At 46.3% G+C, this 14825-nt stretch overlaps 1 protein-coding gene across 3 annotated transcripts in view; it reads right to left on the reverse strand.

Annotated features, from left to right (window-relative positions):
- Positions 1 to 217: 217 nt before the first annotated feature.
- AEBP1 (AE binding protein 1) overlaps positions 218 to 14825 on the reverse strand; it is a 319836-nt gene continuing 305228 nt past the window's right edge. For all 3 annotated transcript variants that reach the window (XM_085636122.1, XM_085636121.1, XM_085636123.1), the window contains one exon: positions 218 to 2819. In XM_085636122.1, the coding sequence (XP_085492248.1) occupies positions 2254 to 2819 (566 nt within the window). In that variant the 3' untranslated portion in view covers positions 218 to 2253. The remainder of the gene's footprint in view (positions 2820 to 14825) is intronic.

A 14825-nucleotide genomic window follows, 5' to 3' on the forward strand; every position in this document is an offset into this window, starting at 1 on the left:
ATATTGATCCTAATCCTAGGACCCCAAAAGAGTGGAATGCGGCCTCATTTTTCCAGACTGTTAAAATGAATCACAGAAGTAGTTAGCCTCATAGCAATACTCATGAACCCGTCCTGTAATTCTTTTGGTTGAATATGCATCTATCAAATTAAATTGTGGGTGTGCTTTTGAAGGAAATTCAGCAATATCTTCCCACATTTGTCAATAAAAAGACATCTACTTTTTAAATACTTTTATTGCACAGTTTCATGTACACAGTGTTCACATGTTGAAGCTGAGTGACACATTAGAAAGTGGACATTAATAAAGCCTAGAGCTGGGAGAGGATGGGCTGCTCTTTGCTGACCTACCAGCAGCCAGCTTTATCAGCATTCTCTTGAGACAACGAAAGGGCAAGGATTGGTCTCAGGTGACAGCTATGTGAAGTTGTCTCCCTCAATGCAACAGAATGTCCAAAATAGTTTTGCTCACTAAATGTGCGAAAAACTGCAAAGTACTGTGAAGATTGTTTTTTTTTTCAAACACTGTAAAATTATCAAGGAATAGAGCAGGAACAATGGTGGTGTATAGAAAAAGAGGGGAAAGAAAGGAACAGAGAGCAAAGGTGCAATTAGAGCGAAACAGAAAAGAAAGGAGAGGTATGGGGCAGAAAAAGAATAAGAGGAAGGGGAGAGATAAGGTAAGAGGGTGACAGTGAATTAAGAGGCAAAGCATTGAAACATTAAGGGAGGCTAAAGGGAGTGGAAAATGAGCTTCAGAAGGCACAAAGGGAGTGAGGTGAATATGTGTAAGTTGTAAGACAAAGAGAGGGTTAAGGCAGTAACAAGATATTAAGACAGCGGAGGGAGCCTCACAGAGTGTGAGAGATTGACTAAGAAACAGCAATAGAACAAAAGAGGTAGAAGAGAAGTGAAGAAAGGGAGTGTTGAAAAGGTGAGTGAAAAGTAGGAGGCAGAAGGGAAAGACGAAAGAGCTATGGGAAGATAATAAAACATATTGGGGGAGAAACTGCGATGGGTGTAAGAGCTCTGGTTTGAAATTACACAAATGTTGGACCTTGTCATTATTCCCCAGCTTCTGAAAATATAACAATTCTGCTGGAGTGAAAAACAAATTTCACATCCCTACAGTTTACGCAGTTCTGCCATTTGTCTAGAATTCAGACAGGACAGAGGCCTTTACATAACCATTCAAACAATCGGGAAGCAAAGACGTGGATGCACTAGTGAGTCAATTGAAAGGCACTATACAGGACTTGGAACAGATAGAAAACAAGTAATTTACAATGCATGATAACTTACTGCCTTGCAGAATTACTGCCATGGCTTTAATTGCTTGGACCATCCCTGGACTTTGGTTTAAGCATAAGAGGTACATGCGCGTCACTCCCAAAAGACTACTCTAAAGGCTCAAAATGTTCCTTTCATTACTACTGGTGCACACTTCGGAACAACCACATGAAAAATCCATGCTCTCAAAGGAAGGGCTAACGTATACATCTTTTCTACCTCGTTCCTTTGTTGTTGGGCCTACTGCAACAGGCTCCAGTCCTATCTGATTTGGAAAGTAAACATAACACCTGTTGACATCAAAGACTTTCAGAGAATTTCACTCCACAGGCTAATTACATCAAGTAGCTTAATGCCCTAGAATTTCTGCAAAATGATGCACTAACAGTCTGGAATCATGTCTAATTGTAGGCGGAAATCAGGCATTAACCATTAGAGATCCTGATAGTGCACTGGCTTCCTGTGTATGAAAGCTACCCCTCGCCACCTTGATTGATCCAACGCATCAGTATATCACACACTCCAAGAACCAAACTCCAAGCAGAATACCTGGAAATGAAGGGGATGGTCACAGAATACTGAGAGCATATATGATAAGAAGGAGACCAAAAGATGGTTGACATTCTGGGACTCTCATTGCTCACTTGTGGCAACCTGCATTGCCAGTGAAAAGCATTCATAACAACAAGTCTGTAACCTGATCATTAAACTGAGTGGAATTTGTGGTGTTCCCTGGTAATACTAATAGGATAGATGCATGGGGCTGCCCTTTCCCATCTCACTGAAGGATGGCTATGATTTCAAATTGCCATGTGGATGTTAAAAAAAGAACCACTGTCCGCTCCACAACCCTCGACTTGTAAGAAGACAGTGTGCTGGGCCTGCTCTATGAGAGAGACATTGATGTAGTTTCTAGGCATCTGTGAAAAAACAGCACCAGTTTTTGGTGCGGATAGAAGGCGCTTTAGAAGTCTCCAAAGTTTATGGTGTAGGTTTCGGCGGTAGTCAGTGGTGGGGCAGTGCTGCTTACGCTGTCCCAGTACTCTGCTTCTTCCTCAACGAGCTCAGTGACTATTTCTGTGTATACCTCAGTCTCTGTCTCCCAGGTCACAAATGCCTCATCCGTGGGTGGTTCAGTGCTGTGCACTGGCGGTGCCATGGTGGTGGTGGTGGTGGTGGTGGTGGTGGATGTAGTTGTGGGAATCGTTGATGGTACCATGGTGGTGCTGCTTGCATTCAGTTTACGCCTCATCATCCGCTCCCGCCACTGCCTTCGTCGCAGTATCTGTTCCCGTGTCAAGGTCCCACTTGCAGGTCTCCTAGGGATCAGCCTTATTGGTCTATTTCCATTCAGTGCCATGATCTCGCGTATCCGTTTCCAATTGGAACGTGAGAGGATGAAGTTACATTGTGTGGCACCAAGTTCGTAACCCACGGTACATGTCTTGGAACTGGGCGTATAGTCTTCTGCCCGAGCTGTAACACGGTATTCACCAGGGTTCAGGATGCGCCAGTAATCCCCTCCAATGTCTGTAAGAAAAGGGGCAAAACCTTGATGAATAAAAGCCAATCAGACAATAATGTAAAATAAAACCCAAAATAGATACAAACACAAACGGCACATGCTCAAACCAAACCAAACAAATCAGTATAAAACAGATTAAACCACACAAAACAAAGTGTGTGGGGGCGTGGCCAACTGCAAAGAAAGATGGCTGCACACTAGAGTCTCCGGCGACCCGTGCCCGAAAGCCCCAAATATTTGGAACACAATCTGACTACATGGTGTTGACATAGTGCCCCGCTATATCCGCTGACCACTGCGGACCCGAAACAGGAACCGCACTGACACGGGCCAGGCTGGCTACAGAATGGGGCCTATGGGAATGGTGCGCACACCCTGTGAGTGGTGTTGACATACGGCTGCTGACGGCGTTATGCTCCACGCCCCTGCTACCGAGTCATGACAAAAGAGACACGAGGCACCAACGGAAGAGGCAGAGAGCAGTGCAAAGGCCCAGGCCAGTGGTCAGCTGTCCCCAGGCCTTTCGAAAGTTTGTGGAGAGGAGCAAAGGAAAGAAGGTGCTTTAGTGACTCGGGGCAGGTAGCCCAACTGGATTGTCCCCAGTCGCACCTGACAGCGATCCACGACACACATCTGCAGCGGAGACCACTGAGAGGGCCGGTAGCGGGTAAGAGATGGTGTTGAGACACAGAGGGCGCTGAGGCTGGCACCATTGAACAGGAGGATTGCCGGCCATCTTGGTCCACCAAGCACTCATCTGAAACCCTGCCATGCGCCCAGCTGCTTACGTGTTCAGAGATCCTCTGGGGGTGCAGCGATTGGTGAGCGGCACATGAACTGGGGTCAGCCACATGGCAGTGTGTAGCATCAGCAACAGCGTGGTATCGGGTGGGCCCGCGGATCACGGATGATCACTCCTCCCCCCCCCCGACTCCTTAGATACTGCCTCAGATCAAGAGCCACGGAGGGAGGGAAAGCGACACTCCACCCCAGAGGTGGCGTATAGTTGGGTGGAGAGGAACAGAACTTAAGTGGCATTGCTTTGGAGCACTGACCCGTGCACGCCAACCGTAGCGGGCGCTGACTGGAGATCTCTATAAAGAGTGCAGGCATTTAAGTTCTGGAGTAGGGAGCCGAAGCCGTCTCTGCCCCCACAAGGTCATCCATAAACTGCAGCGAGGGAACGAAGTTGGAACAACTGGCAGCCCCAGTGATGGAAGGGTGAATGGCAGCCCACTAATAACATTTGAGATAAGCAGCGGATAGACCTCACTGGGGGAAAACCGGCAGGCCACGAGGGGTCACCCACCCATGGCAGGTGGCAGTGAATTCCCTGTTGTTCTCCACAAATCAGGATATTTGTCCACTGCGTTTGCTTGCAGGGCAACACCATAATGGGCGGGAAAGGGGGGTGCGGCTGCCGCCAGACCAAACTAGATACATTTTCGTGGCAGAGAAGCCAGGTGGTTAGAGACAGTGGCCTAGAGCCATTGCAAACCCTGGCACAAGCATCTGTGGATCAGGGTGACCTCACCCTACATGACATTATGGCAGCTATCTCCTTTGTGGGTACCTCACTTGAATCCCAAATGGACTCATTATCTACCAAGGTCTCCCTGACCTGCGCAAAATGGATACCATAGTCAGGGAGGTTGAGGATACAATGCACAGTTTTACGGCCAATAGAGCAACCCTCAAGAAACAAGTTAGTAAACTACAATTCACTAGTACAGTTTTTGCAGCTAAACTGAACGACTACAAGGGCAGGTCAAGATGCAACAATGTGCGGATCATAGGAGTCCAGGAGAGAGCGGAGGGGCACGCAGCAGATCTTTTTGTTGAAAAACTGATATTGAAGCACCTTTAGCCTCAGGGTCTCTCGAACTACTTCTCAATAGAAAGAGCTCACCGGGTTCTGGGCGGTATACCGAAACCAGGGCCCCTCCCAGGCCAAGATTAACCCGAGTTTTCAACTTCAGAGATAGAGATGTTATACTGGAGACCGCTTGGAGTGCCCCACCAGTCCACTATGACAATAGTACTGTCACTTTCTTCCCGGACGATGTCTGAATCCTATAGGTGTACGTTGCCCCTGCTCTTCATAAAACGGCTCTTCCAGATTTAAGCAAGATAATATTGGACCTACCTGTTGGAGAGCACTTGATAGGAGGGGACTTGAACATGGCTCTCTGCGATTCGCCATCCGTCTAGATACCCCCAACGCATGCGCTCTGACTTGGCAGACCCCCTGATGGCCCTGTGGCTCGTAGCTGTGTGGCATTGGTCTAATCCTTAAACGCTACAATACACACTTTACTTCGGTGCCCCTAATAGCCTGTCCCGCATAGAACACATACTGATACAGGCCCACACTCCCCTAAGTTTAAAGAGGTGCGACACTTGGCATAGGAAATTTCTAACCATTCCCCAGTCTGGGCCTGCTATACTTTACGAGTGTCGTCGAGGCGTAGGGTAATTTCACTGTATCCTTGGTACCTGAAGGTCGTGCACATAAGAACAGGCCTCATTCAGTCCACTATTTGAAAGAAAATGTTGGGTCGGTCACCTCCCCGCAGACACTAGGAAGCTTTTTAAACTTTACTCAAGGGTCAGGAGATTTTGCTTATGGTGGGTCATAAAAAAGGACAAAACTGGAGGAGCTGGAGAGGGATATATGGGACTGGGAATGAAGATTGGTACGCACTAATGACAGCTCAGCCAAACACGCCCTAAACATAAAACGCCAAGAGTATAAAAACTAGTCACAGAGGTGGCCAGAGCCAAACAGTTTGTGACCCAGCACAAGATATACGAACTGGGCGACAGAGAAGGGAAACTACTGGCCTGGCTTGACAGGCGGGTACGGACGGACCACTGGGTCACCACATTAAAGACAGATACTTGAGAACTAAGGAGAGACCTGCAGGCGATTGCGGAGACCTTTGCATCTCATTTTGAACAACTGTACTCTCCCACGGCTGATGAATCAAGAGACTTATAGGCAAATCTACCAGTCCTGACCCTTTCTGCAGATGATCGACTAACAGTGTAGACAGATCCTACTGAAGACAAAATTATTTCCGCAATATGTAGTATACAATCCGGGAAGGCGATGGGGCCAAATGGCCTCCCGATAGAATTCTTTAAACTCACAGCCACCAAAAGCGAACCACATCTGCATCAGATGTATCTCAAAAGTCGGCATAGAGGTATATTGCCAGAAGATCAAAGGTTAGCCTCTATAGTGGTAATACATAAGATGGGTATGCCGGCGGAGAACTGTAACTCTTACCAACCCATCTCTCTACTCAATGCTGAGGTGAAAATCCTGGCAAAACTACTGGCGACCCATCTACTGCGGTTTGTCACCAAATTGGTCCACCTGGACCAATCTGGCTTCAACTTGCGCCACCTCCTATGGAGTATTAGGGAAAATGGACATGATCAGGGACGACTCAGTGATACTGTCCCTAGACGCCAGTATGGCCTTCAACACCACTGAATGGTCCTATTTGTTCGCAGTCTGAAACTCATGTGATTTGGCCCGAGGTTCTTGGCATGGATCAAACTCCTCTATGCAGAGCCGCTGGCGCAGGTAGTGGTAAACAGCCATACCTCAGGGGCATTTCCCCTTATGTGAGGTACACCGTAGGGCTGCCCCCTGTCGCCACTTATATTTGCTCTGGTACTAGAGCCTCTGGCAACCTGGATAAGAGGGGACTTACTAATCCAGGGTCTACGATGGGCCACAGGGTGGGAAGATAGGATCTCCTTATATGCAGACAATGTACTTCTATATGTAGCATCGCCGTGATCCTCCATACATAGGATACTCCAGATCTACACTAATTTGGTAAATTATCAGGGTATACCATCAACTGGTCTAAGATGACAATATTTATTTTGCATGGTCCGGCTCCACTTCAGCCACCAAATTAAGAACCGGCGATAGTAATGGCAGTTTTTTTAAAACTTAGGAATCTGTTATGGCAGACCCTGACCTTTTCTACACACATAATCTGCAGGGCCCGTTGACTCAGTTGCACAGTGATGTGCGGCACTGGAGATTACTACCACTTTCCTTAATCGGCCATGTGGCTCTCTTCAAAATGATGGCGTTGCCACGTTTCCTCTACGCCCTACAAAACACACCTTACAAGGGCCCAGACACATATTTCAACATGATAGAGGGTGAGATTCGGGCCTTGTTTTGGGATGGGCGGCCCGTGCATTGGGACACACAAACTTACCGAGGGTAATATGACAGCGGGATTGCTTTACCCAATATTTGTGCGTATTATTGGGCAGCTCAGCTGTCAGTTACAAACCAATGAACACACAGACCACATGACGAACCGACGTATCAGATGGACAGACGGCTCATGGCCCCCAGGGGCTACAGAAGAGCCCTATACACCAACCCCCGGTGTCAACACCTCACAGGCCCAATAGCCCAAACGGTTGCCATGTGGCATCAAGTGACAAACAGACTTGGCTGGCACACTAAAGTGACACAGGCTGCACCCCTGTGGGAGGCAAAGAGGTTGGGAAGACTTAGCTCCTACCTGAGATTTGATAAATGGGACTCCATAGGGATCTTGAAAGTGGGTGACCTGTGGGCTAGGGGGAAATAATTCCTTTTGCGGAGTTACAGAAGAGTGCAAATTGTCTGCCTCTGAAACACTTGGATACTTACAAACACGGCATGCCCTTATGGCGGTCATCCCACCGAATGGAGACCTACTGGAGGCCTCCCCATTTGAAGACAGACTCATTACGGACTATATGAACTGAAAGGCAATCTCCATGACATCAAGAGATAATTAATATCCTCCCTGACCCCCTTCTGCACCTGTGCGATCTATGGCAGACAGATCTTGGGACCTTACAAGACAAGGACTGGTAGAAGGTGCTTTCCTCACCATGGGATGTAGTCATGACATCACCACTTCATCCAGCTCAGGGTACTTCATAGATTCTATTTTTCCTGTGGTGCTCTAGTAAAAATGGGATGGAAGGAAGAGGCTAGGTTTGAAAGGCTCTGTGGGGAAGGAGGTACTTTTTACATATATTGTGGGACTGTTCAGCCATCAAACCTTATTGGAGGGCTGTGGTGTCTCAGATGTGGGAGGTGTGTGGATAGGTGCTTCATCTTGTGCCCAAGCTAAGTCTCCTCAATGTGTGGGAGACAACAGACTTCCCTCGTATGGAGCAGCTGTAGGTCAGCCTGGGACTGACAATAGCGAAACGAAACATCGCTAGGAGATGGGGAACCGAGGAGCCGACAACGATAGGGTAATGGGAACGAGACACGGACCTGTGTAGGGCTGCAGAAAAAGTTGTCTATGACAGCAGGGGGTGCCCCCAGAAGTGGAACTGGATGTAGGGCAAATGGAATGCACACTGAGGGAACATATTTGTCTCGCCCTCCAGTCAGCCAGGAGGGGTCCACTGGGAAGGGAACACTATGGAGGAACAGGACAAAGAATTGTGATTGGTCACTGATGGTGTACAATGGACTATAACAGTAAATCTTAAAGAGATTATTTGTGATACTTGAGGTAATATTTAACTCCTGCTGTATGACGAACTAAATACAATAAACAGAGTTGAAAAAAACCCAACATGCAGCATAAAAACATAATAGCTACAAATGATAGACAAAACGGACAGAAAACACAAAAAGATAAAAAATAACACAAACGTGACAAAAACACAAGGAAAGTGGCACATTTTTATAAAAATAGAAACAAAAATAGATGCTAATACACAGGAAGGTTTGGTTAAACACAGAGAAATACTAAAGCGGAGAAAGGAACCATACACCGAGAAATATAGGCGAAAACATTACTTACTTTTGGTAAAGGGCTTTCTGGTAGATACTCTATCTAACTGCAGGTTCCACAGCACTTAAATACCCACAGACGCAAGACTAGATTTGGAGAATTCTTCAGCAATACTCCTGCAAGTCACCAGGTAGCACCATATGGCTCTGTGGTGACTCCATATTGCTCTGGAAGTCACAGATGAGAGACGCATCTAAGCACCACTCCTGTGAACTAATGTCAGTTTCTTAATCTTTTTCCTCGCACCCGCAGATGTGGAGCACTTCGAATAAGTTGTAGGCTGCCGTGTATTAAATTCTAACTTGCAACAGTATTATGATGTACAGAAATCCACTCCCAGAAGGGGAGGAGGGATGCGGTCAGGAGACCGTGGTTGGAAAGAATACTCACCAGACAGCATTACCAACAGCAAGTAACTTGTTCTACTGATGGATACTTCTAATGCAGAGTCATTGCCCTTGAAAAGATCCCAAAGTCAGAAGGACTGGGGAGTGGGCTGAGACCAGGAGGTTTTGTAGGACTGAGGGGAAGGTGGCGCTCCCAACAGACCTTATTGTCAAGGCAGTAGTGCTTCATGAAGGTGTGCACTGACATTGCAGCCTTGCAGATGTCCAAAACCAGCAACCACCATCCCATCTATAATATTCTCGTAGGTGCCTTGGTGATGGTGGAATTATTGTAAAAAGTACATCAATTTAATAGGTTTTGTCACACCTCACTCCTGTAATGACTGTTGCTTTAGTTAAACACACTCCGGTTGAGAGAAAGGAAAGCTGCGAAGAGACAAGCTGAGCTACATGTTTCTAAAGTAATGCTCCCTGCTATAATACAGACCACAGCCTGTCTTATCAATGCTACTTCTTTACCAAAGCATGCTCTAGATATATTTAGCCTACATAGTGACAATACATGGGATGTAGTACTCCTTAATGAATCTTGGTTAGGGGCATTGTCAGTGAAAAATATTGCACGAGCCATTCCCGATGGTTATTCAATACTGCATGTCAGACCCGAATCAGTGGAGGTGTTGCTTTGATCTTCCTTGCACTGTTTCCATGCTGGATGGTTTGGAAGAAACTGGAGGCTTGATTTTCACAATCAAAATCACACCTAATTTTTATTTTCTGGGGTTCAGATTTTCTGTACTGAATATTAGCAAATGTAATTGCCCCCATATACATTTAGTATTCTAACTTTACTGAGGTGTTAGATTTTAGTGAACCTAGGGAGGAACCAACTGTACATCAGCATGCTTATTGAATGAAGCCCTATCAAATCTAAATCTTGTACAAACAGTGTCTAGCATTATCCATAAGCGGGCCATACACTAGCTCTCATATCGACTAACTGGGCGTGCAGACAGGCCTGTATCTTTGATAAGGTCATATCACTATCTTGTGCCTTTTTTAAGGACCCATGTGAACAACAACATATATATAGATCAAAGAAGTCATTCTGAGTGTGGCACAAACTATCAGCAATCAACCTATCAGTCGCACTCACCCCCTCAACCTTCACCATGGAAGGCGGGGTGGAGATGGATGTCATCTCCTTTAACAATTATCTCCTTCAGGTGATTGAACAAATTGCTTCTTTGAAAAAGGGTTCTTGCAGGAGATTGAAACCTTCCGCCCCTGGCTCTCTCCTGAACTGAAATTGGCAGAACTCCTTTGTAAAGATTTGGAAAGGGCGAAAAATTAGGACACCTCTGCAACAGTAATCTATAAAAAAAAGCTTTTGTAAACATGTTCGTAAAATTCAGTTAGAAGTCTTGGCCACTCAAATATCTAATGCAAGCATAGCCAAAGGGATTTTGTTTAATTGTTCACTCATCTTCGATCAACAAAAATGTATTGCTTCTCAATCACTATGTGATAGCCTATCAGACTATATCTAGGAGAAGAGCGGGATCATCTACGCCTATTTTGATGATTCTAATGGTTCTCCAATTCAACCTAGAGCTCCCCATGAAAGAGGCAGATTTGTGGGCTCTAGCCTAAATGCCTATAAGGGAATATCTTTGGAGGATTCTGCTACGGTGCTCAAGAACTGCAGATAACCCCACACCCACAACTTGTGCCCCCCTTAAATTTAAAAATTAATGTTGTCAGTTGTAAAAACTATTTTTATGCATTTTTCCAATAAGTCTGGAGTTGAGGACTGTTCGTCAAAGCTGGAAGGGAGCTCAGGTGCATTCATTGATCCCTCGACCACTAGCAACTTCAGACCAATTTGTGTTCTACCAGCACTTTCTAAAATGCACGAGAAACTAATCAATAAACTGTTGTCTCAGTTTATGGAGGAAAATCAGTTACTCGATGCGACCCAACCTGGTTTTCGACAATGTTTTAGTACAGAAACTGCTCTCTTTGAGGTCGCCAAATTTATTAAACCTAAACTGGGCCGAGGTGTGAGTTGGTGCTAATTGTTTTAGACTTCTCCGCTGCTTTTGCCACTCTGTCTCATGCTACTGTACTAGAGCGATTGGAAGAGGTTTGTGTACATGGTCATGACAGACAATAGTTTAAATCTTTTCTGCCCGACAGAGCGCAGGTTGTACACCTGCCCCATATACATCTAACTACAAATGGTTAAGATCTGGTGGTCTGCAGGAGTCCTCCTTTTGTCCCACATATGTATACCCCCCACCAAGCAAAAATGGTAGGTCCTTGAGGCTTCAATATTGATACACAGTTCATGCTATCCATTCCCAGGTAGATGCAATGGTAATGAGAAGATTTTAAGGTTGTCTTAGTGCAGTGCAAAAAGATGGATGCAGATGAGCTGCTTAAAACATAATTTAGATAAATCTGAGATGTTATTCTTAGAGAACACTCTGAGTTACAGAGATGGTGGCCGAAGGACCTATTGGAGCCCCCTGCACCCCATCCTCCAGTGTGAGGAATTTGGGGAACAAATTGGAACAAGTGGATGGGCGTGGCCAGGGAGGTCAAGGTGGCGGACGTGTTTTAATAACACTCTGTAGCTCCTCCACCATCTGGACTGCCCTGTCACCCATCGGAGCCCTGCTTTGCACTACATGACCTTCTGCAGTTCACTGGGTGCCCACTGAGCAGAAAGCTTTTCTCCAGAGTGCCCTTTGCCCTGTATACAGCAGTGACCGCGAGGAGGGAGAGTGGTCTTAAGAAGGCAGGCAAAGTAAATAGTCAGTTGTTGTCTTATCACAGTGTCACTGTCAACCCTGGGGTAGGAATTACTATTTACATAAGCATTATTGCTTATGAAAATTATTAATGGACAACTCAAGTCAAGAGTCCGCTTAATATTTTTAGTATGTATGTGTGTGTTTGCACAAATATAGACTGCCATATGCCAATTTCAAGAGCGTCTGTGTGGTCACCTCTCAGCGTGTGTGGTCACATGCATGACTGACTGCAGTGAGACCAGTTTGTCCAGCCAGTCATCTAGGTATAGGGATGCATGTACCTGTGACCTCCGAAGATGGGCTAAGAGCACCAGCATCACTTTCATGAACACACAAGGGGCTGAAGTAAGGCCAATGGGGAGCACGGCAAATTGGAAGTGTTCCAGCCCTACCATGAACCGACAGTACCTGTGGGATTGCGGGAAAGGTATAGGAAAATATGCATTCTGCAAGTCCAGGAACACCATCCGGTCTCCTGGGTCCAGAGCAGAGAATTTGAGGCATAGGTAGCTTTTTATGTCTTCTTTTGTGTCAAAGTATGATGCCAAAAAATAAATCTCGGTCTCTAAAAATGAACGCTGCTGGGTCCCACCTACAACCTCTGGCTCAAATTAAGCACTGTGTTGGCCTGAGGCCTCGATCATTCTGCCCGAGGAAGTAGCACAGCTATCAGCACTCTCCCCACTTCAAATCTGTCTCTGTCTCAAGGGCACCTTTGGCCAGCAGGAGATAGACTTCTTGCATGAAAATTGTAGAGTGAACCCCTGAAAGTCTTTCTGGTGTGGAAGGAATATTGGGAATACGGGGAAAGAAAAGGTAATCTGCAAATCCCATTGGTCTGATGTGATGGATCTTCAACCTGGGAGGACATGATATAGCCTTCCATCTACAGTTATTGGTGTATGTGTGCGAATCAAAGCTGATTGGAAGTCCTGCAGCAGTGGAGGAGGACTGGAAGGTTGCTGCCCATGTTGGTGTGAACAGCTCCGAGTCCCACCTCGTACTCGGCCCCGAAAGGGCTGAGGCTGCTGTACAAACTGGGAAGGCTTACGGTGCTGGTAAGCTAGGGATCTTGATTACCTCCTGAATTTCCTGCTGGTAAAACTACCTGGTTTGGGCTACCAACCCTGCTATGGCACAGCTGTCTTTAAATCGTTGAGTACCATCCCCTGAAAACCCAGCTGACTTCATCCAGGCATGCTGTTTAAGAACGACACTGCCAGTTGCTTGGCTCAAATAATCAGTGGTGCAGGTACTGTTTAGTCGAAATTGCCCAAATAATTGGTTCAAGGAGGGAGAGCGACTGGGGAAGGATGTGAGGGCGTCCCTAGCTAAGTGTGTGGCATCATGTAGTAAAGCCAGCTCCGATATAAATCAGTCATGGGAAGTTAGTCAAAGTATTACCGCACTGTTATACAGCATGAATGGCACGAACAAGAAAGCTGCGTATCTGTACAGTTAATGTCTGTGGTTTAAATGATAGGTCTAAGTGGGCTAAGGTGGCTGAGAACTCTGGGCGCAGACATCATTTGTCTACAAAAAAATACATATAGAGCGGGCTAGGAGGGATTCGCTGGAGACCGTAGGTTACGCTCTTTTAGTCTGTACTATGCAGGGAACTACCAAGAGGGGAGTGGCAATCTTGGCTCGAAGGAATTTTTGTGTAGTGAAGCGCAACCTCTTGGGCAAATTAGGGAGGTGGGCACTGGTGGAATGGCAGGTCGCTAGGTTATGCTTTACTATAGCGCCATATATGATTCTAACCTGGATGAACCAGCGGTTATGAATATTTGGATGTGGAGGTGGCTTGGTGGTCAGCTCCTCTCATAGTGTGCGGGGATCTTAACCTCCACATGGATTTGATCCAAAATTCAGCACAGCCAGGGAGGTATGTGGGTCAGAAAGCGAGGGCCTATAGGGCATTTCATCAGCTCATGGAGGATTATGGACTTATCAATGTTTGGGTTAGATTAAGTGCTTCAGACCCCTGGTACGCATTTTGATTCATACCCCCATAAGAAATGTGTTCGTCTGGATTCTTTTTTGGTTTCACCTGGGCTTGGGGGGTAGGTATGTATTGAGGAATATCCTAAGACCTTTTGTGGATGACAATCCTCTAATGATAGAGTGCCAGGTAGCCTCTGCAAATAGGCCTCTTCAAACATGGAGCTTTGGCAAGGGGTTGCTCTTCAATGCAGAACATATCAAACATATGTAGGGATGGCTGACAGATCTTATGGACAGAAATAGAGAAATTAGAGGAGAGAACCTTAGTTTCACCTTCATAACTAGAGGACACAGGCTGACTAAGTGCGAGAACAGTATAATGAGCATGGGGACCTTGAAGCTCTACATGTAAAGGGGATAGAAGAAGGTCAGGAAGATTCAGGCTATCCTTCAAGAGATCGCTGTGGGTAATGCTAGTATTAACCGTTTTACATAGAAAGAAACCACATAGTAGTATCAATTCATGTGGGCAATTGCTCACACCACATAGCATTGTATGCAGACGATCTATTGCTCTTCCTTAGGGACACACCAGCAGGCCTGTGAGGCGCCAGGATGATGCTAGCAGAGTTTGGGGCCCCACTGGGATTAGAAGACAATTGCCAAAAATCCAACCTTTTTCTGACAGAAGGGAACCGGGGTCTTGCCCTGTTACACTGGTAACCACACTGCCTATCATACCTATGTGTTAGGATCTACCACAAGCAGAGGGACTTCCTGGAAGGTAATGTGGGGCTAGCCATAAAATTGCTGAGAGCAAACATGGAGTTCTGGAAAATACTCCCCCTATCGATGGCAGTCATAGTTGCTTTGCTTAAAATGGTAGCACTACCATGGCTGCTGTACTATATTATGCCACTGTGGATCCCCAGGGCATTGTTCCAAGAGCTTGGCTCCTTAACCACTGGGTTCCTATGGGGGCAAGGGCGCAGGCGAGTGGTGCTGACTACATTACAACACCCGATGACAGGCAGGGGGCTAGCAGTACCTGA

Source organism: Triturus cristatus, chromosome 11, assembly GCF_964204655.1.
Source record: "Triturus cristatus chromosome 11, aTriCri1.1, whole genome shotgun sequence".
NCBI classification, from domain to species: domain Eukaryota; kingdom Metazoa; phylum Chordata; class Amphibia; order Caudata; family Salamandridae; genus Triturus; species Triturus cristatus.